Below are 27,032 nucleotides of genomic sequence, written 5' to 3' on the forward strand. Positions count from 1 at the left end.
TATTCTTAGTATTAGTTATAGACAATGGGCTTTTCTATATTTAGTTCAGGATAACACTTACAGTTGGGCCATGGCATCTGGTGACCTCACCTGCACGGGCCCACTCCCTAAGGATCATTTCCACTTACATGAGTTATGCCCTCTTTCCCTGGTGGATCAAATGAGATGTTGAGTCAGTGCCCTTGTAAAAGTTAAAACTGCACCAGACAAAGCAAGGAAGAATTTATTCAAGACTATTGCAATAGGGACTTCCCTGGTGGTCCAGTGGTTAAGAATCTGCCTTCCAATGCAGGTGACGTGGGTTCGATCCCTGGTTGGGGAACTAAGATCCCACATGCTGTGGGGCAACTAAGCCTGCACGCCACAGCTACTGAGCCCACATGCTCGGGAGCGCCCCGTCCCCATGCCACAACTAGAGAGAAGCCCGCGTGCCGCAATGAAGAGCTCGCGCACTGCAACGAAAGATCCCGCATGCCGCAACTAAGACCCGACAGAGCCAAATAAATTAAAAAATAAAACATAAAAAGACTATTGCAGGGCTTCCCTGGTGGCGCAGTGGTTGAGAATCTGCCTGCCAATGCAGGGGACATGGGTTCGAGCCCTGGTCTGGGACGATCCCACATGCCGCGGAGCAACTAGGCCCGTGAGCCACAACTACTGAGCCTGCACGTCTGGAGCCTGTGCTCCGCAACAAGAGAGGCCGCGACAGTGAGAGGCCCGCGCACCGCGATGAAGAGTGGCCCCCGCTTGCCGCAACTAGAGAAAGCCCTCGCACAGAAACGAAGACCCAACATAGCCAAAAATAAATTAATAAATTAATTAAAAAAAAAAAGACTACTGCAATAGAGGAGAGAGACTGATCTCAACTCTACTAAAACAAAGGGCTGGAGATTTTTTTTTCCAATTGAAGTATAGTTGACTTAGAATATTATATTAATTTCAGGTATACCACATAGTAATTTGATACTTTTATAGAATATACTCCATACAAAGTTATTATAAAATATTGACTATATTCCCTGCACTGTACATTACAGCCTTATACCTAGTAGTTTGTACCTCTTAATTTCCTTCCCCTATCCTGCTCCTCCCCCTATACCTCTCCCCTCTGGAAACCCCTAGTTTGTTCTCCGTATCTGTAAGTCTGTTTCTGTTTTGTTGTATTTGTTCATTTGTTTTACTTTTCAGATTCTACATATTAGTGAAAACATACAGTATTTGTCTTTCTCTGCCTGACTTATTTCACTAAGCAGAATACCCTCCAGGTCCACCCATGTTGCTACCAATGGCAAAATTTCATTCTTTTTTATGGCTAAGTAATACCCCATTGTATATATATAGTCCATCTTGTTTACCCATTCGTCTGTTGATGGGCATTTAGGTTGTTTCCATATCTTGGCTATTATAAATCATGCTGCTATGAACATTGGGGTGCATGTATCTTTTTGAATTAGTGTTTTTGTTTTCTTTGGACAAATAACCAGGAGTGGAATTGCTGGATGGTATGGTAGACGTGGAGAGGTTTTAAGAGCTAGGGTAGGGGGAATCACAGGCCACCTGTGTTTGCTAATTGGCCGTCACAATTGGAATAAAGTGCCCACCAAAGTCAGGTGCCTACCCTCCCACAGAGGGCAAAAATGCTATCTCCTTTGGTGTGAGATAGAAGTGCTATCTCCTTTGGTGTTTTCATTTCAAAAACATGATTCCCAGGTCCTTGAGAAAGACACTTCCTGGCTTGAATGTCTGGCAAGAGGTTAGAAGATTTGCATACATTTCAAAGGTGCAGGGTAAGAATTTACAAGCGCACGTTTTCTAAATTAAATGTTCTTACAAAAGGGAGGTCAGGGGCTTACAGTCAGAAAGAAACCTGTCTAAAGTTCAGTCAAACTGAGGGGAACATGAAGGCCTTCTTGGTTGCCCTCTAAGACAATCCACAAATGAACCACAGAATTCATGTCTGCTGCTTGAGAAGGACCCGGAACCCAGTGATACATAAACTTGGAAATTTCAGGTCCCTGTGTAGGTACCTTCCTATGAATAGCCCATTGAAGTGAGCTCATAAATGCTTCCTTTTAATGCCCTCACTCCAGAGTATTTTCACTGATAAATGTTTATTGAAACATTTATGCATCAGTTCAGTGCCAGAGACCATCTCAGGTATGACCAAGGTGGAAACTCCTCCTCAAAGAGACCTCACAGCATTGAAGGAGACAGACAAGTAAATGAACATTTTAGTTATAACGTGAGAGTTCCTCAGAAGTTAAACATGGAGTTACCACATGTTCCAACAATTCTACACCTAGGTATCCACCCAACAGAAATGAAAACATATGCCCACACAAAAACATGCACAAGAATGTTCATAGCAGCATTATTTATAATAGCCAAAAGGTAGAAACAACCCAAATGTCCATCAACCAATGAACGGATAAATAAAATATGGTATATCTGTACAACATGACATTATTTAGCAATAAGAAGGAATGAAGTATGGATGCATGCTTCAACATGGATGACCCTTGAACACTGTATTTGAAGTGAAAGAAGTCAGTCACAAGAGCCACATAGGGTATGATTCCATTTAGGTGAAATACCCAGAATAGGCAAATCCATAGAGACAGAAAGCAGATTAGTGGTGGCCCAGGCCTTTGAGGGCTGGGGAAAATGAGGAGTGACTGCTAATGCATATGGAATTTCTTTTTGGGGGTGATGAAAGTGTTCTAAAATTGATTGTGGGGATGGGATAGTACATTCACAAAATTACAGTTGTGGGAAAATGGGAAGAACACTGGATTTGACATCAGAAGACCTGGTTTGAATCCACAGATCACTGGACTTGATTTGTCCAATGACACACCCCTTGAACTTTCTCCGTTTTCTCCACCTCACAGAATGATCTTACCATCCATCCACCCAGTTATCCAAACTAAAAACTCAGGAGCCACCTGAAATGCACACCTCCCAATCCATCACTCCCTTGAGCTAATTAGTCATCAAGTCTCACTGATTCTATTTCTTCAATCTTTTTAAATATCTGTCCTCTCCATTCCTGAGTTTCCTGCCCCCTGCCGACATCATCCTTCACCTGGACGAATGCAACAGCCTTCTCTAAGTGTCTCCACTTTAGTCCAATCCCTCTCACCCTCCACATCATGGGTGTGGTGTTCCTAAAAAAAACCCTCATGTCACTTCCCTGCTCAAAATCATTCAATGGTTCATTACTGTGTCATGAGAGCAAACACATATACATTAGTCTGTGCATGCCAGGCACTGTTGTAAGAACGGTGGAGGCATTGTCTCCAATCCTCATATCAATCTGTGTGACAGAGGAGGGAATTGGGCGCAGAGAGGTAAAATGACCTGCCCAAGGCCATGCAGCTGGTTCAGTCCAGAGCTGGGGCTGAACTGGGGGACTGGCCCCGGGATATGTGCTTACAGCTGTCACACTAGTCTCACGAGGATGGAGGCCAGACCCCTTACACCGTGACCTAGGCCCTGGCTACCGCCAGCCCCTCCGTGTGCTCCCGTGCTCCGCTATTGCTCATTGCCTGCAATTTCTCAAATGGGCTTCATTTCTCTGGGCCCTTTGACAATGCCTTCCGTCTAACTGGGCTCTGGAAACCCTCATCTTTCAAGCTTCATCTCAGCCATCACTGCTTCCTTAAAGTCTTCCTGACCCTCCCCCAACCCCCATGACCCCTATAGATGAGTATCCTGAAGCTGTTTCCATATTGTGTAATATATGTGTATATACACGTTTTTGTTGTTGTTGTTTTTTAATATTTATTTATTTGGTTGCACTGGGTCTTAGTTACAGCAGGTGGGCTCCTTAGTAGTGGCATGTGAACTCTTAGTTGCGGCATGCGTGTAGGATCTAGTTCCCTGACCAGGGATCGAACCCGGGCCCCCTGCACTGGGAGCGCGGAGTCTCAACCACTGCGCCACCAGGGAAGTACGCTATACACGTGTTTTTGTAAGAGCTTTTTTGAGATATTGATCACATACCATGCAATTCACCCACGTAAAGTGTACAATTCAATGGGTTTTAGTATATTCATAAAATTATAGCTGCATTAGAATCATGCTTTTGCCTTGAGGTGGGTGGCTTGTTATACTCCGGGGTATGATGTCACGAGGAGGCCACCTCTGCAGCACAGACAGGTGCAGCGAGCAGCCCCAGAGGTGGGTGAGCTGAAGGTGGGAAATGAAAGAGGGTGGGAAGTGTAGACACCAAAGGGTCTAGAGGGAGAGAGCTCTGGAAGAACTGAGAGATTATACTTTGAGACCAGCCGTGGCCAGACCATTCCTTGGAGCACATCAGTGTAGCCGATAGAAATCTCAGGCCACCAGCCTTCGTATGTAAGAAGTGTAAGCTTGTTTTTCCAGAACAAAGTTTACATCCCATTGCAAGCCTCCATCCTCCATTCAGTGAATTCTGGATCTCCTGCCCTTTTCTTCCCAGCTGGGTCTGAGAGAACTTCCTAGGGCTTGAGATTCTTCCCTAAGCCTTTCTGCGTGGACAGTGGATGCACAGTGTCCGACCTGGGGCGGAAGGTACTTTGGAAACGTTGGGCAGATTTACTAAAAGCTGGTGAGCGTGTGACTAGCACAGGTGGCTGGCTTAGAGTAGATGTTCGATAAATATTCATGGTTGAAATGAATGGAACTGAAAAAGGCAGCAAGAAGAATTAGTGTATCAAGGATGTCACAGGTATTCCACACACCCATTTTCTCACCCACAAGTCCCATCAACATCGCTCTGCCTCGGGGCCCTTCCCTCTTTCAAGTGACAGCTAGTCAACCTGACAGATGAATCCTTGCTGATGTGTCCTCATGGGTATTGCCCCTCCCGGGTGGATCATGCAGAACCCACCCGCACCTGGTTAAGTGAGGTCAGCCAGTGTTGAAGGGGAGCCCTCTGTGTGCTCACAGCCACCAAGAGCTGGCAGAGGTGTCAGTCGCACTTCCCTCCACTGGAAAACAGCCCATTTATTTTGTTTGCTGTGCCTTGCTTATTTTTCTGCTATTAACATTCTTTTCCTGCCAATGGCCCAAGTACATGTGGGATGTTACTACACGTGTCTAATGAAAGGGGAGCTTTATGTGGGTGGGTCTAGGGATGGTCACTATTAGGACGATTCAAAACAATGCCCGAAGGCAACTCTTTGGATGGTTCAAAATAAATGACAGTGTCAAGAACAAAGTTCCTAAGGGACTGGGCTCTGATGGCCCCGTAGGGCTTGGATTCCAGCAGCATCCCCGTTTCTGGGAATGCACTTCCTCCCCTACACGGGGTGCGCCGTTGAGCAGCGTGCCCAGAGGAGGGGCTCTTTACACACTGTGTTCCTCCCCTCCCCCGTGGAAGGCTGACTGCCTCTCTTTCTCGATGTCTGGAAAGGGCTCTGGGACCCCAGGCCAAGGGGTCTGTGCTTTGTTTGACAGTGAGCATCAGCTGGGGTCAAGTCGGGGGCTACTGTCAGAATGGCCCACGTGTCCAGGCCAGAGTCACCTTAAGGGGGGGTCTTCCAGCCTTTACGGTCCCTGCTGGCCTGACAGCTGAGTCAAAGTCCCCCACTGAGCCCCACCTCCCTCCCCACATGCTTCAGCTTCCAGCACTAGAGTCCCCACCTCCCCTGAAGCAGATGCCAGGGGCTCTTTGAAATTTGCCCTTGGTCTTTGGAATCCTGACTCTGAGGCTGGGCATTCCAACAGCAACTCCTTGGGTGCGGATCTTGGAAAGGCCACTTCAGAACTGTCCTGGCTGAGGCTCCGATGACAGACTCTGCTTCTGTGTGGTTTGCAAGGTGCCAAAAACATCTCCGGTGCTCTGGCAGGAGCGGCCAATGGAAGTCGCGGCCGGGACCCCTCCCACTCCCTGCTCCCCCCCCCCCACCTCACCCCCAGTGGCATCCCAGCCTCCTGCCTCTCTCTCTCCCTCCTGATCTGCCTGACACAGAAGTGAGGACTTGGCAGCCTCAGGATCTGTAGAACCCTCTCTGTCTGTAGTTCCCAGACAGAGCCTCGGCTTTTCCAAAGATGGCCTGGAGACAGCTGTTCCTGATCTCCTGCCTCTCGGCTGTTGTGCTCCTGTCCAGTGAGTATGGGGAGGCTCCAGGATGGACTTGGTGTTAGGTGAGGCTGCTCAGGTGACCCAGGTAGAGGGGGTACCTACTGTTAAGAAGGCTGTACCTGGGTGTGTGTGTTTGTGTGTATGTGTCTGTGTGTATAACACAACGCAGTACAGAGAAACCAGCACGCCTGGCGGTTTCTTGGGGAACTTGGCTCTGTGGCTGGTATTTGAGGCATCCAGGTCTGCAGGGCAAGTCACGGCCCTGGGAAGGACTACCCTGGCCTGGCTCAGGGTGAGGGCTCCTCTTGGGGTGCGGCAGCCCTCACGCTGTGCTCTCGTCCCACAGTCCTGCGGGAGGGGACAGCTGTGTCGGTGGGCACCAGGCGCTTGGCAGGACAAGAGGTGCAGGAAGGTGAGTGCCGGGGCCACCCAGGGGGCTCCCGACGTAGCCCTGGTGAGCATGTGCCGGTTGTGACCGGCTTCTCTCGGGTTTCAGGCGTGGAAGAGAAGATTTTCATGCAGGAATCAGATGCCTTGAATTTCCTCAAGAAGCGAGGCAAGCGGTCCCCCAGATCCCGAGAAAAGGTCAATGGTAAGGATGCTGGTGGCCTGCCTTTTGCTCTTGCCTCGTGTTCCTTCTCTCTCCCACAGTCAGCCGGGCTGCAGGCAACGCCAAGGACCGAGGGCTCAACCTAGGCCCTCAGGTCTCAGTGGCTGCAGCTCTGAATTAGAAGTTACATCACGTTCCCTCGACTGTAGGTCAGTCTTTGATTGGCTATGCTGTCGGGGTAAGAAGCAAAGAGGATAGGGCCACACTGAATGCACTTAAGTGATGAACTGCATCTCAATTTCTGAAAGTTAAAAATGTTAAGGTCGGGGACGGGGGGCACTTCCCTGGTGGTCCGGCGGTTAAGACTCCCCGCTTCCACTGCAGGGGGCATGGGTTCCATCCCTGGTCGGGGAACTAAGATCCTGCATGCCGCGTAGCGAGGCCCCCCCAAAAAAAATGTTAAGGGGAGAATATCTATTCAGTGGAGAAGGGACACAATAGCTCAGTGTGTGCTTTCCGGGTAATTCATGGTGTACCCTACAGGCAAGAGAGCAGCGCTGTAAGCAGGGAAGAGGGCACACGGGACTGGGAACTAGAAATGTGGGTTTGGTGACAGCTTTGCTGCTAAGTGGCCTTGACCACTTCTTCTCCCTGGGCCCGTTTCCTTATTTATAAGCCCCTGAAAGAGGGGTGTTCAGCCAGCAGTGGTTTTTTTTTTTTTTTTTCCTAGTTTTTTTTTAAACATCTTATTGGAGTATAATTGCCTTACAATGGTGTGTTAGTTTCTGCTGTATAACAAAGTGAATCAGCTATACATACACATATATCCCCATATCTCCTCCCTCTTGCGTCTCCCTCCCTCCCACCCCTCTAGGTGGTCACAAAGCACCGAGCTGATCTCCCTGTGCTATGCGGCTGCTTCCCACCAGCTATCTATTTTACATTTGGTAGTGTATATATGTCCATGCCACTCTCTCACTTCGTCCCAGCTTCCCCTTCCCCCTCCCTGTGTCCTCAAGTCCATTCTCTACATCTGCCAGCAGTGTTTTTAGAAGTCTTCACTTCCAATGCATTTGGGAGGCTTTTGAGCTCGGAAGTATGTCTCCTTCTCAGCCTGAAGTAGGCCCTGGTATCCCCTGCTTGGCAGAGACCCTCATTTCCATGACCTGCCGACCCTTGAAGAGATTTGAGTTTTCTGTCCTTGAACTAGATTCTTCCAAGGACTCAGCTCTGACAGACTCTGAGTCCAAGGCTTGATTCATTACTTATGTGTCTGTCTGAATAAACTCTTTGTGCCTCTCAGCACACTCAGCAAGGTAACTTGCTCAGTGAAAATAACAGGACTGTTTTCAAATGATGGGCAAGAAGTGAGATGAAAATGCTTGGAGATGAAATTCCCTTTTTTTTTTTTTAAGTGGAGAAGTACAACCACACTGGGAAAATCTCCAGGCCTCACACAATTTGGGATTTAAAGGTTAGCAAATGTCAAGAAACACTTTAAAGACTGATGGAGTTTGGGCAGTTCTTGACGGAAATGAGAAGCAACCTTTTGGCAGACTCCCAGCGGGGAACGTGCATGAATTTAAGAGGCAAATAGTTTCCATTCTCTAAGTGGATTCAGAACAATGAGACGCATGATTAAGCCAGAGATCTGTCACCCGGGTTGGAAGCTCGGGGTTTCGGTCGTGGGAACCCAGGACAGCCTGGTGAACACTTAGGATACACCTGAGTTAATCTGCTGTTACCTGGTCAACTCCGGTGACGGGTAGAACAATGCCCAATTATGTCTGAGGTTCAGTAAAGGCAGGCAACACTTTGATAAGCTTGAATCTGGAACCAGAAAACAGGCAATTTCTATCTCTAAGCTTCTGCCAGACTAAAGATGTAAAGGTGTGAGGGCAGAAATGGATGAACCTAGAAACTTATTTTACGTTGGAAAATCTAAAATCTAGAGGTTTTTTGAGGGGGGCTACATTAGAGCAGATGAGGGACAGCTGCACCTGCTGGTGAGCTGTGACCTGGTAGCTCAGGTAAGGTTCCCTCTGGTAAGCTTCATGTTCAACAGCCAAGGAATGTTTACGTGTTCTCAGTGACAGTTTTCAGTTATCACTGGGGGTATTTCTCCAACCAGAGGTGTACCTTCAGCTTTATAATGTGAAACTGGGACTCCTCACAAAAAAGTTTACAGCCAACTTTACTGGAATGCATTGCCTCACAAACTAAGGAATACCTGAGGTTGGTATTTTCATCATCAGGGAGTTTACCTGATCACCCCATATCCTGTACTAGTTATCTACTGCTATGTAACAAATGAGCCCCAAATTTAGCAGCTTAAAACAACAAACATTTATTGTCTGTTTCTGGGGTCTAGGCCCAGCTTAGCTGGTGGCCTCAGGCTCAGGGTCTCTATGGGCTGTAGTCAAGGTATTGGCTTGGGCTGCATTCATTTCAAGGCCTGATTGAGAGAAGATTCGCTTTCAAGCTCACGCACATGGCTCTTGGCAAACCTCAAGTCCTGCTGACTACTGGTCAAGGACATCAGTTCCTGCCATGAGTGGGCCTCTCCACAGGACAGCTTACAACATGGCTTCCCTCCGAGCAAGAGCAAAAGTGAGAGATAGACAGATAGATAGACAGACCTACGAACCCAAGACGGAAGCCAGTCTTGTTTGTAACCTAATCTCAGAAGTCATATCCCATCACTTCTGTCGTATTTTGCCCATTAGAAGTGAGCCACTAGGCCAATCCACACAAGGGGAGAGAATCACCTAAGGGCATGAATATCAGGATCATCTTAGATTCCCTCGACCACAGCCACCGTTACGCCCCGTGGCGATTTCTATCACAGCAGCCATAATGCTGGGTGTAATTTATTTTCATATCTTTCTCCTTAAGTGGATTACAGGCCTCTTAGGCAGAGGGACAGAATCTTTCTTACTTGACTTTTTAATCCCAGTGCTTAGCATATATTCTGGCCATGATAGGAGCACAAAGATGCTGAATGGACTTGCAGGTTAATTAATGTGAAATTAAGTTGGATTAGTCCCTCATAGAATTCATTTCTATCATCAAATTCCTAGCTTCTAAGAGGCCCAGCATGCTTGGATACACCATTCATTTTACACCTGGAGCTAAATGGCTTCACCTTTTGGGGGTCTGTCCTCTCACTCACAAAATGAGGCAGTTGGATGGGACGCTCCCCCAGGTCCCTCAGGTTTTAAAGTCTGTGTCAGGAGTGAACCATTTCAGTGAAGCCCCACTCTTACCCCCTCACAAACAGCCCCTTTTGCACCTGATTAAGTTTCTCAGGCAGAATGATTGGTGTCCCCCTAAATGCGTGCGGCTGCCCCTATTCTTGGGGGCAACTCTCGCCTCTTCCCCTCCCCCAGCGGAGAAGAGGCTGAAGCTGCAGGCGGACGAGCTATGGAGAGAACATCACGAGGAACAAAGGAACGAGTTTGAGAACTTCGTGGAGGAGCAAAACGATGGTAAGAGCTCGTCAGCCAGTGACTTCGGGGAAGTGGAGCTTTGCGGGAGAACCATGTGATTTGCCTGTACTTATCCCTCAATTTTAACTAGAGGAGGGAGGTAAGAGGAGCTCTACTTTCAATTCATATCTATGGGAGTCTCGGAAAAACAGGGAGAAAGTCACAAAAGTGGCTACAGAACTTGAGAAGAAATGGAAGAGGACAGAACACCACTGGCTTGGAGACTGTGGGGCTGGGGGAGTTTTTGGTTGATCGTATTTTCTCCTCCTACTTGGGTGTGTTCTGTCTTAGCACCTGCACTCATGGCTTAGTTCCCGTTAACTCAGCTCCCGTGAGCTGAGTTGGGAGGATTTCAAACTCACTTTCAAGGGCCTTGGGTTTCCATCAATGTCATGCCTCTAGGAACTGCCCATCCTGGAAGACCTAGGCCTTCATTTACCTAATTATTATCATCAGCACCAGGCGACCAGTGGAAGCAAACCAGGACAAGTGAGCTCAGAAGGCTCCGGTCACGGGGCCCCGCTCTGTACCCTCCCCACCTCCAGCGTCAACATCTACAGCCCACGGGGCGGCTCCCCTCACCCAGAGCAAGTTTCTGCGGGGTTTGCGTGTTCCTGAGCGTCTTGTTTGCAAAGCCTTGACCTTTGCCTCTGTGTCTCTCACCAGACGGTCAGCACACCTCACCCCCACCCTCTGGCCTTGGGAGACAGGGCTCCAGCCGCCCCCCAGGAATGCTGGTTTCAACCAGGCCTCTGGGTGTGGGGGAGGGGGGAGGGGGAGGGAGGCTCTGCCTTTGAACCCCAGCCTCCCATGGGGGATGGGATTCAACTTGGTATCTATTAAGTGCCCTCAAGGGTCACTTATAGCAAAACATCCACAGAACAGGTAATAGGGATCAGACCAGGCAGGCCAATGTGTGTTTTTATTCCTTTTTTGGTCTCTTCTGAAACTTCAAGATTGAAATGCTTCCGAGTAAGTTCCTGGATGCAGGTGGGCTTGGACATAAGACCCCAGTTAAGGTGACCTTTGCTAGAGAGAGTCTGCAATTTCAGTTCCCAAGTTGTCCACCCCTCGCTTGCTTGCGCTGGTGGAGTTGGGAGGTAATATGCCCTCAGGGCACCTCTTAGTGGAAAGGGCACCATCACCACGTATCAGGGGGCTGCAGGCCGTGCCCACGGCCTTTCGGGTGGCACCTGGCTGAGCCCTGCAGACAGGTGTTGGGCAGGATTCCAGCAAATCAAACATCCTGGGGAAAGCTCAGATTGTTGTAATTCAGAGGCAAATACTTCTGTTAAAGATTTGTTTACCTTGGTGGACAGCTTGGGGAGAAGCATTTAAAAAATGAGAATGTGGCCTCTAAAATTCCTTCAGTATGTGTTTTTTTTTTAACTCATAGTATTAATAGCAGCATTTTATTTTGTGCATTTTTAAATGTTTCAGGTCCAAATCCCTAGCATCTGGATGAAAAACATTCACTGTTTTCCCTCCCACGATGGATTAGGATGAGGGGTTAGGCACCTGAGGGATGCCAGATCCTCCACCAAAGCCAGAGGGGACTAAGGTCAGGGGCCTCAGGCCTCGCCCACAGAGGAAGAGGCTGCAGGGCAGGGCACAGGCCTTCGGGGACTGTAGCGACAGCAGCTGCTGTCACGGGCTGAGCACGTGCCCTGCCAGACACTGTACGGAACCACGTGATCCTCACGACCAGCATCTCAGGTCTTACAATTTCCATTTTACACTTTTAAAAACTCAGGCTTAGAAAGGATACATGAATAACCAAGGTGATGTAGGTAGTGAAGGATTTAAACGAAGGCGAGTTTGTCAGCAAAGCCCATGTTTTTGTACCCAAGGAAGACCAAATGCGTAGAGGTCTTGGAGAGGTTCTTCAATCCAAGGATTGGCCCATGAGGATGGAGGGAGGGAGGGGGTAAGGCAGAGCGGCTCAGTGGGGGTCGCCTCCGCCCCGAGCTTGATGAAAGGAGAGGCGAAGAGGTGCAGGGGGCCCAGCCTGGCCGAGGGTAAACGCTGACCAAGGTGAAGCTCACTTCAGCTTCCCCCCTTCCCTTGCCTCTGCCCTGGAACAGACCACGCACAGAGGTCAGGTTGCCGGAAACCTCCACCGGGAGCAGCGCTCAGAGCCCTTCTCTGAGGCGCCCACATTCCCCGTCGGTCAGGACCCCAGGTTTGGTTAGCTCTCTTGATTGACAACATCACCTATTCTCAGAATACTGGAGAGCAGCGGATGATCACACTCTCCCCGAGGTGCTTGCTGCATGAAAGCGAATGCTGAGAGATACCACGGGTGACGGGAAGGACTTGGGTTTCCAGTAGAGGAATTTTAGGCAGGTGGTCTGAAGGGAGATTTCTGGACACCAGTGACCTTGCTGAGGGCCTGAAAACCCCACCTTAGTCAAAGGCCCCTCTACCAAACCCCCCAGGACACTGGCCCTTGTCTGGGGAAGTGGGAGGGGGGGTGGTTAGAGCCTCACTCGGCTCTGTCGTGGCTCCAGCTTGTACCTCTACTCAAAACCACCAACTTCAAGGCAAAAATAACTGAGTTCTGCCTCCAAAAGCTCCAGGATAAACAGCGTTGAACTCCCACTTCTAAGGCCTACGTGGCAGCAGCCCAGATCTGCTTCCACCTTCACAGCTGGAAGCCCGGGTCAGGCCATCCCAGGCTGGCTGCATGACGCCTGGCCACAAGTGGTCCCTACACGAAGGCTACAGTGTCCAGGCCTTGGGTCTTTACCAGGGAGACCTTCCCTTTGTCTAAATGAAATGGTCTAAGAAGAGTTCGGCATGACCTGGGAAGAAAAAATCAACTTCTATGTCAAAATCATGCTCTCAAGATTGGCCAAGGGTAGCTGCTCTACGTGGCCTGAGAAAGGTGTGAATGGCCCAAGGCTAACAGCCTGGCCTGACTCTGAGCTCCAGGTTGTCTCTGAGGCACCAAGTCCCTAAGAGGATTCTCAGCACCCAGGGTAGTGCCGACCCCAAGCTCACATAGAAGGAAACATACCCAGCAGACATGGCGCCTGAACACCCCGTGGTCACAAGGGCCCTTCCTGTTGTGGGCACCTGGCTCTCACAGGTGCTAAGGACCACGGGGACACCCACTTCCTCCACATCCTGAAGCCACCAGGCTTTCCTGTTTGCCCAATGCCACAGAAGATGCGTGTCACTGGCAACAAGTCAGGGTCACAGGCTTTTTGGTGAAGCCCACATTTGAGAAAACAGGCAAGGAAGACATTTTGAGTTTTGAATCCTTGCTATTATCTTCTATTAACTTTCTATCCTCTCAACGTTTTCTCCAAATACTCAAAAAAAAAATTGTGGTAAAATATCTAGAACATAAAATTTGCCACCTTACCTATTTTTAAGTGTACAATTCAGTGGCATTTAGTACATTCACAACCATCACCATTATTTATTTCCAAACCCCTCAAACAAACTTTGTACCCGTTATGCATTAACTCCTCTCTCCCCACAGCCCCTGGAAACCTCTAATATATTCTCTATCCATACGAATTTGCCTATACTACATATTTCATAGAAGAGAAATCACACAATATTTGTCCTTTTGTGTCTGGTGTATTTCACTTAGCATGTTTCAAGGCTCATTCATGTTATAGCACATATCAGAACTTCATTCCTTTTTATGGCTGAATAATACATACAGACATATCTATACATTCCTATCTATCTATCTATCATCTCACATTTTATCTATTCATCTATTCTTGTTTTAAGAACAGTTGGGTTAATGCTAATTCTGTTTAACTTTTTGAGGATGCTTTTTAAACACCGGTAACCTTGGGATATCTGCTCCTGCTTTAATGGTACCTAACAGTGAGTGACAGGCATTCTTGAATTGGCATCAGGAGCCTAATTCTATAGCTTCACAAAGGCGTTATTCAGAAACATGTCTTATCAAAGACAGAAAAATCAGGACTTTCTTACTCATTAAAAACTCCCTTCTGCTCTTTTTAGCCTTTACTATGAAACATTTCAAATACATGGAAAAGTATATAGTATAACAAACCCTCATATAACCATCACCCAGAATCAGGGATTATCAAGATCTTCCTGCACTTGCTTCATCCACCCCTTTCCCCAGTTAGCTTTAAAAACATAACTTTATTTTTAAAGCTAAGAAACAGTAAGAAGGAACACCTTACTCATACTCCCGTCACTCGATGTTGACAATCATTTCCGTGAGTTTTTCAACAGTATGGTCTGCAGTCTATTTTCCTGCTGCTGCGATTTTGGATTCTGTCTTAGTTGGTGCGTCTCTGGGCCAGTTTCTGCACGCGGCTCTCCCCCCTCCGCTGGCTGTACAGGGAAGGAGCGCTGAACTGCTGAATGCAGGACCCCGGTCTCCGCACTCTTGGCAATCAGCTCTGTGACGCTCACCTATCTGGGTCTGATCCGTATTAAAACGAGGCCTTTAGATTCGGCGTCCTCTCAGGCCCTTCCAGCGGGGACACTCTGTCTGTCACCCACGCACGCGGGCACGGTGGCTCATGGCACAGGTCACAGGCAGGGGGGGCTTTGGGTGGACTCGGGGGCTGCCCCCAGATCAGAGCCCTCCCTCCTCACACGGCGACTTCATCTCTCGTCCCCAGAACACGCAGAGAGAAGCCGGGAGGCCACCGAGCAGTGGCGCCAGTGGCATAATGACGGCCTGTACCCATCCCATCTCTACAACCGCCGCCATATCTGACCTCAGCCCGACGCACCCAGAAGATGGCACTTGACACACCCGCCCACCCTCGGTATTCGGGCACCTCTTTTGCATACAAACAGGCCCCTTCCCAGGGCCTCAGCCTGGGGCCTTCTGTTCTCGTGGACGGAAATGCCCTGGCTTGCGCTTCTGGGCAGGTGAATTTCTGAGGTGAGCCAAGGCCTGTGGGGCCTACTGGCATCACCCCACGGTGGTTTCCCACTGCTTCGCTATGGTTCCCACAGTGAGACTCCTGGCCCATAGAACAATGAAAGAATCACAGTAGAGAGAAAAGATCACGTGTCTGCTTATAGTTTCTGGATAAAAACGCTGAGTCAACACTCTGTACCGTCTTCTTGAATCTCACACTGAGCGGCACCAGCTGGTCCCTCCCAGGTGACACTGGGACTCTCACTGACTTGGGTGTCGGGAAGCTTGGACTCAGGAGCACTGTTCACTATTTCCGCAGCCTGTCTCAGCAGTCACGTGACTGGAAGGGACCTGCTAATGCAATTGTTTGGGAAAAACCATTCTGTAAGCCCAGGTGCTTCTCATGTCTCTGAAAAAAGTCTTAAGGTTCAACGGTGGTTTCTTAATGGCATCACTCAGAGGCCAGGGTAAGAGCAAGGCCAGCTGTAACCAAAACTAGACAGCAGATAAGGTTTAGTTTTAGTATCATGTCCTTTTTCTTCATAGTATTAGTTTGCTAGAGCTGCCATAACAAAGTGCCAGAACTGGGAGGCTTAAAACAATGAACATCTATTCTCTCACAGTTCTGGAGGTTAGAAGTCTGAAATCAAGGTGTGGGCAGGGCCACACTCCCTCCTAAGGCTCCAGGTGAGGGTCCTCCCTTGCCTCTTCCAGCTTCTGGGGGCTCAGCTGTTCCCTGGCTTGTGGCAGCGTCACTCCAGTCTCTGTCTTCACTGTCACTCGGCCTTTTCTCCCCATGTCTCCACACACTCTCCCCTCTGTGTTTCTGTGTCTCTTCTTATAAGGACAACAGTCATTGAGTTAAGGGCCCACCCTACCAGCCTCACTAACTTGATTACATCTGCAAAGACCCTATTTCTAAATAAGGTCAACACTCACAGGTCTCAGGGGTTAGACTTCCGCATATATTTTTGGGGAGACAATTCAGCCCATAGCAGTGCCCTTTCTTCTGTCCCAAGGGCTCTGCCTTCCTGCCCCAGCCTCTGTACTAGGCTACTTCCAGCCTTGCTCCCAACTGACTTCAGGAATTCCACACTAAGAACACAGAAAACTCAAGAACAACCTAAGTGGGCACCTCTGTGGGGTCAGCTCTCGAAGATAAAGCGGACTCTGGATGAAGACTAAGCACCCACTCCTGGCCATCTCCCTGCCCCGCTCCTGGGCCCTGTGCTTCCCCCGTGACTTGGGTCCCAGGCTGGCTGGTCCAGCCTGCTTTGGAGGCTGGGTTTCCAGAACAGTAAAGGGCAACGTTGTTTTGAGGAAAAGCTGCTCAACTGTAGTAAAATACCCCACCAGAGGTGGAACAATTAATTAGATCTGGACACCGTGCAATGAATGCAAAGTAATTTTTTAAAAGACTGGGATAAAATCTTTAAAAACATTTAGTGATCAAGCAATCATGCACATTCCAAACCACCTCATGTAGAGCCAGCACCTTATCTGAAACCAGGCTATCAGTGAACACCCCACCTACACGATCCACATTTTCCCACTGGCCACCCCCCGCCTTTGGGCCTGTCTTCAACAGACAGGCTCTTCAGGAAGCCCGCTGCTCCCCACAGCTCTCACTACAAGTACCAGGAGCTTCAAACTAGAAGGCGACAGCAGTGGAAGAAACTGGCATGAAATAAAAACTCTGCAGATGCCTCAATATTTCATTACTGTTTTTTCTTATTAGCTGATGAGACTGAAATTATTTGGGAGGAATGAGTATTCCAAAGTTTCAGAGCGTAAAGCTGAACAGACCAAAAGGGAGTCCTGCTATTTGTCCTCCATCTCTGCAATCGCTGGTCTACACTGGAGAAATCAGTCAGCTTACGGGGAACACAGGTCAGAGATGGTCCTCTCTGAACTACAGGGCAGGAGCTTCACGCACGCATCCCACCTGCTTCCTACCGCACCCCTGAAAAGAGCAGAACAGGGAGCCTTAGCAAACGGGCCGGACAGACGCCCTGGTCCAGGGTCTGTGCTCTCGGGGGTGGGGCTCCTCATGGTACCCGGCCCCACACACAGATGAGAAATTCTTGCTACAGGCATGTAGGAACCACAATGCCTCTCCTCAGCTCGGTTACTCAGGGAAGCGAGAGACAGGGTTGTCACGGGGCAGGTGCAAGTTCTGCTGACTGCTAGCTCAGGTCCTGCGTCAGGGCTGCCAGCTGCTGGGCCAGCGATCCACCCACATGAAACGCCCTCTTGGTTGACCAGGAGCCAGATGCCAAGCCAGAAGATCCAGCCCCTGACCCTTTAGGTTGGTAACCCCAACTGACGAGGGTGTGCATGTGTTTTCACACACCCAGACGTACAACAGAGGAAAGGCAAAGCGCTGCTCTCTCACCTCAGCCAGGAAACAAAGGAGCCACAGTCTGGCTCCTGTGGTGACAATCACACACCCAACGCCTTCTGACAGGAGGGCCAGGAACCAGGTGCACGGCAGCCGATGGAGTCCGACTCAAGGCCACACTCTGCAGCCTCCTGGCTCAAAAAGCCTGCTGCTTACACAGGAGGGAACGCTGGGGCCATACAGATGTCAAATACCAAGAATGGTCTGGGTGAGCGGCCGGTTTAAAAGAAAAACAGCCTTTCCTTGTCTGTTCAAGAGCCAGGCTTGGCATGTCAGCTCTAGATAAAGAATTCTGGCAGAAAGAAGAATTCTATTACCTCTTTCTACCCTATCCTTAACAAGGGCCCCATTATACCTCAAGAGTTTTAGAATTCCTTCACTCAGAACCAATTGCAGCCATTTCCTGGGTAGGGAGAAGGATGCCAAAGGAAACATGACCGGAATCTGGGTAGCTGAATTTCATAGGAATTAGTAACGGAGGATCTATATTTTCAGAGACAGGCTTTGTCAAAAGGGTGGCCTTTGGGACATTCTTCTAACTAACTCTTCTCTGTTCTTTCCTTACCATCCCCAAGTCCTTTAGGGGTTCCAGGTAAGTGGTTGAAAACAAATTGTGTCAAACGATGAATTGGTGAAAACTCATTATTTTTTTCCACTAATTTTGTATGTTGTCATTTTAGTTTCTTCTTCACCTTCTTCTTTTATTTTTTTGAGAGTGTGTGTGCTCCAGGGGAGATTTTGTAACTTATTATCATGTGCCTTTGTTTACTTAGATTTCTGGAAGGAGGTGGTAATTTGCCTGAGAGCCAGAATGATTTAAAAATTTTTTTTAAAAAGTGTCATATGCTTTTTAAAAAAATTTAGTTGGGAAAATTCATTTCTAATTCCTTTTCAACCATTACGTTCTAATTCTTTGGCAAGTTTTTCATAATTTAAAAGTTCTCAAGGGATTTGTCCAAAAGCAAATTGGTTAAGTATGGATATTCTAGTTCACAACTGTAACTGGTATACTCTGTGATCTTACAGTGTACTACCACTTTAAAAAAAGTTTTGTCCACTTTCCACGTTATTCTGATTTTTTAAATTAAAAATATTGTGCATAGGTAATGTATACACATGATTTAAATTTTTCACAGGACAAAAAAGAATTCAATATCTTTTCCCTGTCTCCCAAAGAAAGCCATCATCCCCAAGTCTTGAGCATCCTTCAAGTGACCTGTGCACATCTAAGTATCCAGCTATACTTCTTTTCCACTTTTATTTTTAAACTTTAAAATTCATTTTTGACCAGTGATGCCTACTTTACATATTAAACTAATTTTCTACCACTGAAAATCTGTATAGTTAATTTACAGTTAAGCAGTTTTCATAAAGCCTTCTTAAAGAAAAGGCTTCCTATGGGAACGGCGATATTTGAGGGGACATGCCTGAAAAGAACACTGATTTAATACATAAAGCGAAAGTGAAAAATATTTTTCTAGATAATTTCTCATTAGTTTAGACCCTGTAATAATGAGTTTCAAATAACACGCTAGTGAGCCTGAATGATTTAGTGTGTAGGCTCTCAAATTAAAAACTTTCTAAATAAAATGACAATGTCATTAATATGAGGCAGTGAGGTCCCGGGAGCCTTCAAGTATGATTTTATTAGCTCATGTTTGGTTGTTTATCATGTACCCAGCACAGAACTGTAGTAGCAAGGTGCAAGATATTTTGTATTTTGTAAGCGGATTTAGATGATAAAAAACCCAAATATACCATTAGATTGGTCCCTTGAAATCACTGTTGAAAAAAAGAGAATAGTACATTCCTTTAGTAAGTCAACGAAGACAGCTTTTCTTGTACCTTTAACTCAAAGCGTATAAATGACACACAATTGGACACTACTTTTGTTTTGGCATGATTAATAATTATGTAATAAAGTAAGCATCACCACCCGAAAATGTACTTAGCCCAGGACTTGAATCCACTTCCTCCTCTCAAGGTTGAGCCCACTAATGCTCAATTGATAACATCACTCCAGGGAATATAAGAGAAGACAAACAAAAAACCACACCATTATTTAGAGATCTTTTCCAACCTTACTCAAAATACTTTCTTGATACTTAATGGTGAAGGAAAATGCTTTCCTCCTCACACTGGGAACAAGAAAAAAAAGTCATACAAACAGGAAATGAAATGTTAAAACTTCTCAGGCAACAAGATCCCATATGAAAATCCTAAGAAATGTATAAAAAAGCTGCTATACTAGTAAGTAAGTTTGGCATGGTCCCAGAACGCAAGGCCAATAGACAAATATGCACTGTATCTCTGTATACTAGCATGTATGCAGAATAATAATTGGAAATTAAAATGGAAAAAAATACCATTTATGACACCATCAAAACTATTGAAAAATAAAGACAAAATATATATACGATCTGTACACTGAAACCACTAAACGTTGCTGAGAAAATTAAAGAAGACCCAAATAAATGGAGAGACATATTCATAGATACAAAGTCTTAATATTAAAGATTAAACACAATCCTAATAAAAATTTCAGCAGGGTTTTTGGGGTAGAAATTGATAAGCTGATTCAAAAATTTACACCGAAACACAAAGGACCTAGAATTGCCAAAACAAATTTTAAAAAGAACAAAGCCGGAGAACTAATACTACCCGATTCCAAGACTTATTATATAGCTATGGTAATTAAGAGAATGGTACTGGCATAAGGAATGAAATACAGATTAATTTAACAGAACTAAGTCCAGAAGTAGATCCCAAAAATGTATGGTCAACTGATTTTTGACAAAGGAGTGAAAATAATCCAATGAGGAAATTATAATCTTTTCACTGAGTGGTGCCGTAACAACTAAATGTCCGTTTGGAAAACAATGACCCACAACCCTTACCTCACAGCTTATACAGAAATTAATCTGAAATGGATCATAGACCTAATAGTAAAAGCTAAAACTATATTAAAAAATTCTATAAGAAAATCTTTGTGACCTTAAGGCAGGTAAAGATTTCTTAGCTAGAATACAAAACACATGAACCATTAAGTGATAAAATGGGCTCCACCAAAATGACAAAAATGTTCTTTGAAAGACACTGTTAAAAGAAATGAAAAGGCAAGCCACAAATTGGGAGAAAATATTCACCATACGTATATCCACAAAAAGCACTTGTATCCAGAACACAGAAAGAATTCTTACAACTCAACCCAGTAAATAAGTGAACAGATACGTCACCAAAAAGGATACGCAAATGGCCAATTGCACAGGAAAAGATGTCATGAGGGAAATGCAAATTAAAACCACAATGAGATACCACCATACACCCATCAGAATGGCTAAAATTGAAAAGACTGACAATACCAAGTATTGGTGAGGATGTGGAGCAAATGGACTCTCATGCATCATTAGTGGGTGTGAAAGACCACTTTGGAAAACAGTTTAGCAGTTTCATATAAAGCTAAACATACTTACCAGAAATCCCACTCCTAGATATTTACCTAAGAGAAACAAAAACATATCCATAGAAAGACTTATACCTGAATATTGCTAATGGCTTTATTCATAACAGCCCCAAACTGGAAACAAGCCAACCCAAATGTCCATCTACAGGTGAATAAATAGTGACATATCATACAGTTGAAATACTCAACAATAAAAAATGAACTACGGACACAGGCAGTAACATGGATTTATTTCAAAAGATGCTGCGTGAAGTATATAAGAGTACACTCTGTATGATTCCATTTCTATGAAACTCTAGGAAAGACAGATCTAAACAGACTGTAAACAGATCAGTGATGGAGGGGACCAGGGCATGTGGCCTGACTGGGAAGTGGCAGGGGGAACTTTTTGGGGTGGTGGGAATGTTCTCTATCTTGCTTGTGGTGGTGGTCATGTGGATGTATAAATTCATCAAAATTTACCAAACTGTACACTTAAGATGTGTGCCTTTTGCTGTGTGAAATTTAGCCCTTAATAAAGTTGACTTAAAAATATACCAATAGAGAAGTCTCTGCTCAAGCAACATTACCACAGACTTGATTGCAATCCTGGTTTCTTCCCATATTTTCAAATCACTTAATTTTCTAATCTGCAAAATGGGGGCACTCCCGATCTGGCCCTGTTTTGGGAAATATTACACAGTTGCTCCTCATTATTTGTGGATTCCATGTTTTTCCAAATTCACCTAATTGCTAAAATTTATAACTCCAAAAGCAATACATGTGGTGTTTTTGTGGTCACTTAAGGACATGCACATGTGCAGACCAACGAGAAATCTAAGTTGTTCTCAGCTGAGGTAGAACAAAGCAACAACTTTTGCTGGTTTCAGCTCTGATGCTGTAAAAAGATGTCCTTTTCATGCCACGTTCATCACATTTTTGTGCTCCTTTGGTGTACTTTTGCTGCTGAAAATGGCCCACAGGCATAGTGCTTAAGTGTTCCTGAGGGCAAGAAGGCTGGGAAGCACCCTCTGGAGAAAAAGCGTGTGCTGAGATCAGCTTTGTTCCATTAGGAGATACACTGCTGTCGCCTGTGAGTTCCATGTTAATGAATCGACGATACATATTAAATAAGGTGTCTTTAAACAGAAACACATATAATACAAGGCTATGTATTGATCCAGTGAAGAAGACGTGACCAGAGGCTCAAGGGAACCTAAGCCTATATGTCCTCTAGGAGCAGTGATTGGGTATCTGCTAGTTCAGCTGGTGACTTTATGAAACATAATTACTGTGAATAACAAAAATCCACTCTCTATATATTTCTAGTTCTTTCTTCCTTTCTTCGGTGAAATGGCTTTGAGTTTTCACCACCTCGATTACTGATGTCCCACTTTTCTCCAAAATGCAGGTCAATTTTACTGGATACGTGGTCTGACTGTGCAGGACATGGCAGGCCTCTTCCCCATTTTGATCTGGAGAGTTCAGCTGTGTGGCTACATTCTTGTCTTTCTTTAATTTTCTAAAATCCCACAGCTTTTTCACAAACTGCTGTCGACTTATGCCAACTGATTTCTTCCACCTTTTGTGCCTCTCTGTTATTTTCTTTAGATATATCACCGTTTCTTCCTTCAATATTGGCAAATACAGAATTTCATTTTGGGGGCCAGTCATCCTTCTTTTGAGCGGTGCTGTTTCCAAATCTCTCCTCATGGCCCCTGAGATGTCTGTTTTACCTGTAAGAGCAGAGGCTCTGATGGGCTGCTAGCAGCGACAACTTAGGCAAACAGACTTACTCTCCTGATTTTAAAAAATTAATGTTGTCAGACACATTTAATCTCTTATAAACATCAAGCTGATGTTAGAAGTATCATCAACTTTTACACAAGAACCCAATCGTTCAATCACTGCCTGTCAACTTAGCTATATATCAACTTGTAATGTTTTTAAAAGTTGAAAACTGGGAAATTTTTAAAAGTGGAAACTTTAAATGTTTTAAGTTCCCTTTGGGGACAATTCCACACCAATCATTCAGAAGCTTCTCATTTGCTATTCTGGATCATTGTTATCTACATTAGTTCAGTTTTCCTTTTGTTGTTTGGAAAGGGAAAGTATAGTTTAACAAAACTCAAGAGAAAGATGATTTTCTTTAAAAAGCCACTTAATTCCTCTAAATAGAAAAAGGCATAGGGAATTCCCCGGTGGCCTACTGGTTAGGATTCCGGGCTTTCAGTGCCGTGGCCCAGTTTCAATCCCTGGTTGCGGAACTGAGATACTGCAAGCCCTGTGGCACGGCCAGATAAATAAATAAATAAAATAAACCAAAAAAGAAAGGAAAGGAAAAAGGCATAGAAAAAAAAAAATCTATTGTAAAAATCAGAACATTGTGATCAACCACAAAGGACATGGCCAGTTTTTGTGTACTAACTTAGACCGCCGTGTGCTTATTCTCTTCTGATGGCCCGTGATTATACAATAATCTCTACGTTGCCAAAGACAGCATAAGAAAAAAACACACATTTTGGATTTATAGGAAAGCATTTAATACGCATTGATAAAGAAGGTGGTAGGATTAAAGACAGGCCTCACGATGAATCATATTTTCAATGCAAACAAGTAAGTGCCCCCTCCAGCCCACCCATCCCTTCCCACCGCTGAATATCCTAACAAAACACACACACACACACACACACACACACACACACACACACACACACACAACACAACCCCAGTGGAAGCCCCCCAACACCTAGAGTAACTGAGAAGTAATTCAATTATATTTTTAATTATTTAAAATGTAAAAATCAAATTTAAAAACAGAGGGCATCTAGGTTCAGCTCACCCATCAACCTCTATAAGAATGTTACTACATGACTCATACACAATATACAAGTGAATCTGGACTCTCACAACACCCTTGGTTCAAACAAGAACAAGTTTCTTACATAGGAAGGGGCTCCTCAAAGAGCAACCTGGCGTTCAGTGTCCAGGCAGCTGCTCAGTTGTGACCTACTTCAGATCCATAGCTCTCTTTTAGGTTTATGGGACAAACACATCTACTCAAAATGAGCCATCAAAATATCAGAATTTCAAGTGCTTTTGGTTCTTTTTGAAACTTAAACATGTTCTCTGCTAAAAATTAAAGAAAAAAACCACACACACACCTCCTGGAAAGTGAAATACTCCTAAAGATATAGCTATAAGGATGTGACCTTAGGGGGAACACAGGCGTCAGACACAGCACCTTCTACACACAGAGAGCAGACGTTGATGAAACCTAAGGCATGTGAAATTTATTTCTGGCTCTCGGAAACCTAAATCAACCATCTCTCACAACCACCTTATGTCCCTACTATAATACCATCTTGGGGGAAACCTAAATTATTCCTAGCTAGAGTTTAAATCCCAATATAATAATCCTACCAATTGACCCAATCTTTAAGTGGCATTCACTTGGGTCAAATGGTATTTGGAAAATCAGGTCGCCCAGGCAGAGGACTCTCCTAAATGGAATTTTCTGGTGGTAACCTGTGTGAGGTTTGACCTATACTTCTATTTTTTTGTTTGTTTGAACAATTCAGAAAACATTAAGTTCCTTGTATTCACAGTTTGTAAAATCCCTCCACCCACCCAACATTCACTGAGCACCAGTAGGGCAGCACTGTGTTTGGCACCTGGAAATTGAACCACAATAAAATATACAAGCTAGCAGGTGACATGGATAAACAAACCCATTACAATAAGTTCCCTGCCAGAGCAACATTCAAAATACAGCAACAACCTGGAGGAAGGAGCGTCGACTGCTCCCAGGGACACTGGGCAAGCGTCACAGAGAAAGCAAGCTCAAGCTGCTTATCTTGTTTTTTTCCTTTTCATCATGACATCTTACAACATAAGTGACAATATAGAGATGAGCGCTAGTCTCCATGTACCCGTGACCCAGCTTTAACAGTTAGTAACTCAGCCACTTTTGGTTCACCGAAACCCCTGTTGCTGCCTTCCAGCCCTTCATTTTGCTGTGAAAGCCAATCCTCGACATTTTTATCATTTCACCCATAAATACTGTGCTGCGTTTGAGGAACGACCTGGAAAGGATCTTCCATGAGTAACATTCATCTCCCCATCTACTCTTCTGCCGGTCACTCTGCCAGAGTCATATACCCTGATTCCTGACGGTGACCCCAAAGCCTGGGCTGGTTCAGGGCAAAGACCCAAGACATTCTGGGTGCCTCTGAGTTGGCTGAAGGACAAGACGGAGCTGACCCAGTGAAACCCCATCCTGCCTTATCTGGAACGCTGACTGCATTCTTCTGATCCTTGGTCCTCATAAAATTGCTATTTCTTGAGAAGCATATTGAGCACCTAATGTTTGTACAAAATGGTGGCTACAGTCCACATTCCCACGTGCCCTTAGCAACCTCTGGGGGAACCTCAGACAGTACGGGTCTTGCCCTGTGGGCCAAGGTGCCCCAGAGTTGCTTCCTGTCGCCACCTTGATCTCCCTTGGGTGGGGAGCCTGGTGCATCTGAACGTCTGGGCTGTCTGTCTCCCACCTCTTCAGAGTTTCCTCTCAACATCCATGCAGTTAGTTCCCTAACCCGGAACGCTACCCTGGCCTCCCTCTCCAGCACAATCTGCCTGTTCCTTTCAGGCCATCCACCACTGTCCACCTCCATCGTCACCCTTCCGTTCAGGCCGCCGTTCCTTTCCCTCAAGTGCTGCGACCTGCCAGCGTCGTTCTGCCTTTAGCACCCCTGCCCCCGCCTCATTCTCCACGCAGCAGCTGAGTGGTATCACAGAAGCCCCTGCTGAAAACCCTCTCGTGGGTCCCGGCACACACAGGACCAAGACCCATGTCCTCACCACAGCCAAGGAGGCACCGCAAAGTTCAAGGTCTGCCACCGCCTCCTTCTCCAGCCTCACCTGCGACACCGCCTCCCTGACCCGCAACCAAACTCTCGTTTCAGGGCCTGCTTTCTCGGGTCTCTGTGCTCTTACCTGGGAAGCGTAACAGAAGCCGCACCTACTGATGAGCCCTTGCGCATACGCGCCATCTCACAGGAGTTCGCGCCACCAAGACATCATTGCCTTCGTTTTGCAGACGGGGAAAGTGAGGATGGGCACCTCGGCTGACGTCACAGAACTAGCGAGCGGAAGGGCTGAGACTCGGGCGTAACCACGCGTCCCAGGCTGCCCCTCACCTGCACCATGCAGCGATCCCCAACCTAGAATTCTTAACGTGCATGATAAAGCATGTCTGCAAATCCCAAACTCCAGAGGATCCTCCTTGTGGGGTGTTTCTGTTTTCCAATTGGGCTTCACGGCTTCTCAAATTTTATGTTTGTTTTGGTTAGAGGTTTCACTTTCTTTAAGCCACATTTAAATAAAGCCACATTTTAAAATGATGAGATTTTAGGCATTTCTATTACAGAGCTCCACGATATTGTAACAGCACAGAGACCATATAGATGTGAATTGAAATGCCAAGTGGGTCGGTGACTTGATTTCCAAGAACAAAATAGAGGTAACAGTAGAATCAACAGAAGGAACCCGGCTTTTAATATCAATACAGCAAGACTATATCAAGGGCGATGGTCATAATTTTCTAGATGGCAAAACATTATATTATTTTTAGACTTTGAGTGCTCAAAGACACACTTCAAGATCATTTAGTCCAACCTTCCTCATTTTACATATGAGGAAACTGAAGCCCAAAAGTTAGGCAGGTTACCTGAGCTAAATTCATTCTTTTGTCTCTGGGTGTCCATATAAATACCAAAACCTTATTGTGATTAAGAAGCGACACTGCATTCTCTACAACCCAAGAGAGAGAAACACAACTCTCTATCTACCTTCCAGTTTGGGGCATAAAAACTGTGTGAATTCTGCCATCAGTACTAAGAACAGGGAAGACAATGATACCTTGAATTTCCACTTAAAGGTCAATGTTAAATTTGATGTTAAACCAACAAAACCGAGGAAGGAGGCAAAGTTGTAGGCTTAGCAAGTATTCGTTCTGACTGTGTCAATCAGGAACACGGGCAATTCAGAGCCAATACTCTTGCTTTTCCAGAACCACAAGAAGCAATGTAGGCTGTGGGTACCTGTTTGCAGTCGGGGCTATTTAAGGCTATTCAGGAATTTGGCATGTTCTTCTCCTCTTGGTAACAGGGTTTCTCCTCCTATCTTTGGACCTGTCTTTTCCTAG

At 46.0% G+C, this 27,032-nt stretch overlaps 2 protein-coding genes across 9 annotated transcripts in view; one reads left to right on the forward strand and one right to left on the reverse strand.

Annotated features, from left to right (window-relative positions):
• Window positions 1–5,942: 5,942 nt before the first annotated feature.
• On the forward strand, window positions 5,943–15,172 carry UCMA (upper zone of growth plate and cartilage matrix associated). 3 transcript variants are annotated; one of them, XM_036843899.1, is made up of 5 exons: window positions 5,943–6,094; window positions 6,417–6,482; window positions 6,567–6,662; window positions 10,010–10,108; window positions 14,734–15,172. In XM_036843899.1, exons 1-5 carry the CDS (start codon window positions 6,037–6,039, stop codon window positions 14,829–14,831), a joined length of 417 nt encoding a protein of 138 aa, XP_036699794.1. In that variant the 5' UTR covers window positions 5,943–6,036; the 3' UTR covers window positions 14,832–15,172. The 3 variants fall into 3 exon arrangements, with proteins under 3 accessions (XP_036699794.1, XP_036699795.1, XP_036699796.1); XM_036843900.1 differs by having other exon boundaries at window positions 6,567–6,626; XM_036843901.1 differs by lacking the exon at window positions 6,417–6,482.
• A 5,886-nt stretch (window positions 15,173–21,058) lies between these two features.
• MCM10 (minichromosome maintenance 10 replication initiation factor) overlaps window positions 21,059–27,032 on the reverse strand; it is a 49,232-nt gene continuing 43,258 nt past the window's right edge. For 5 of the 6 annotated variants that reach the window (XM_036845211.1, XM_036845215.1, XM_036845214.1 and 2 more), the window contains one exon: window positions 24,485–27,028. In XM_036845211.1, coding sequence (XP_036701106.1) covers window positions 26,945–27,028 — 84 coding nt within the window. In that variant the 3' untranslated portion in view covers window positions 24,485–26,944. Of the gene's footprint in view, window positions 22,561–24,484; window positions 27,029–27,032 lie in introns of those variants that run through there. The other variant, XM_036845213.1, reaches the window with a different exon arrangement.

Source organism: Balaenoptera musculus, chromosome 2 (genome assembly GCF_009873245.2).
Source record: "Balaenoptera musculus isolate JJ_BM4_2016_0621 chromosome 2, mBalMus1.pri.v3, whole genome shotgun sequence".
NCBI classification, from domain to species: Eukaryota; Metazoa; Chordata; class Mammalia; order Artiodactyla; family Balaenopteridae; genus Balaenoptera; species Balaenoptera musculus.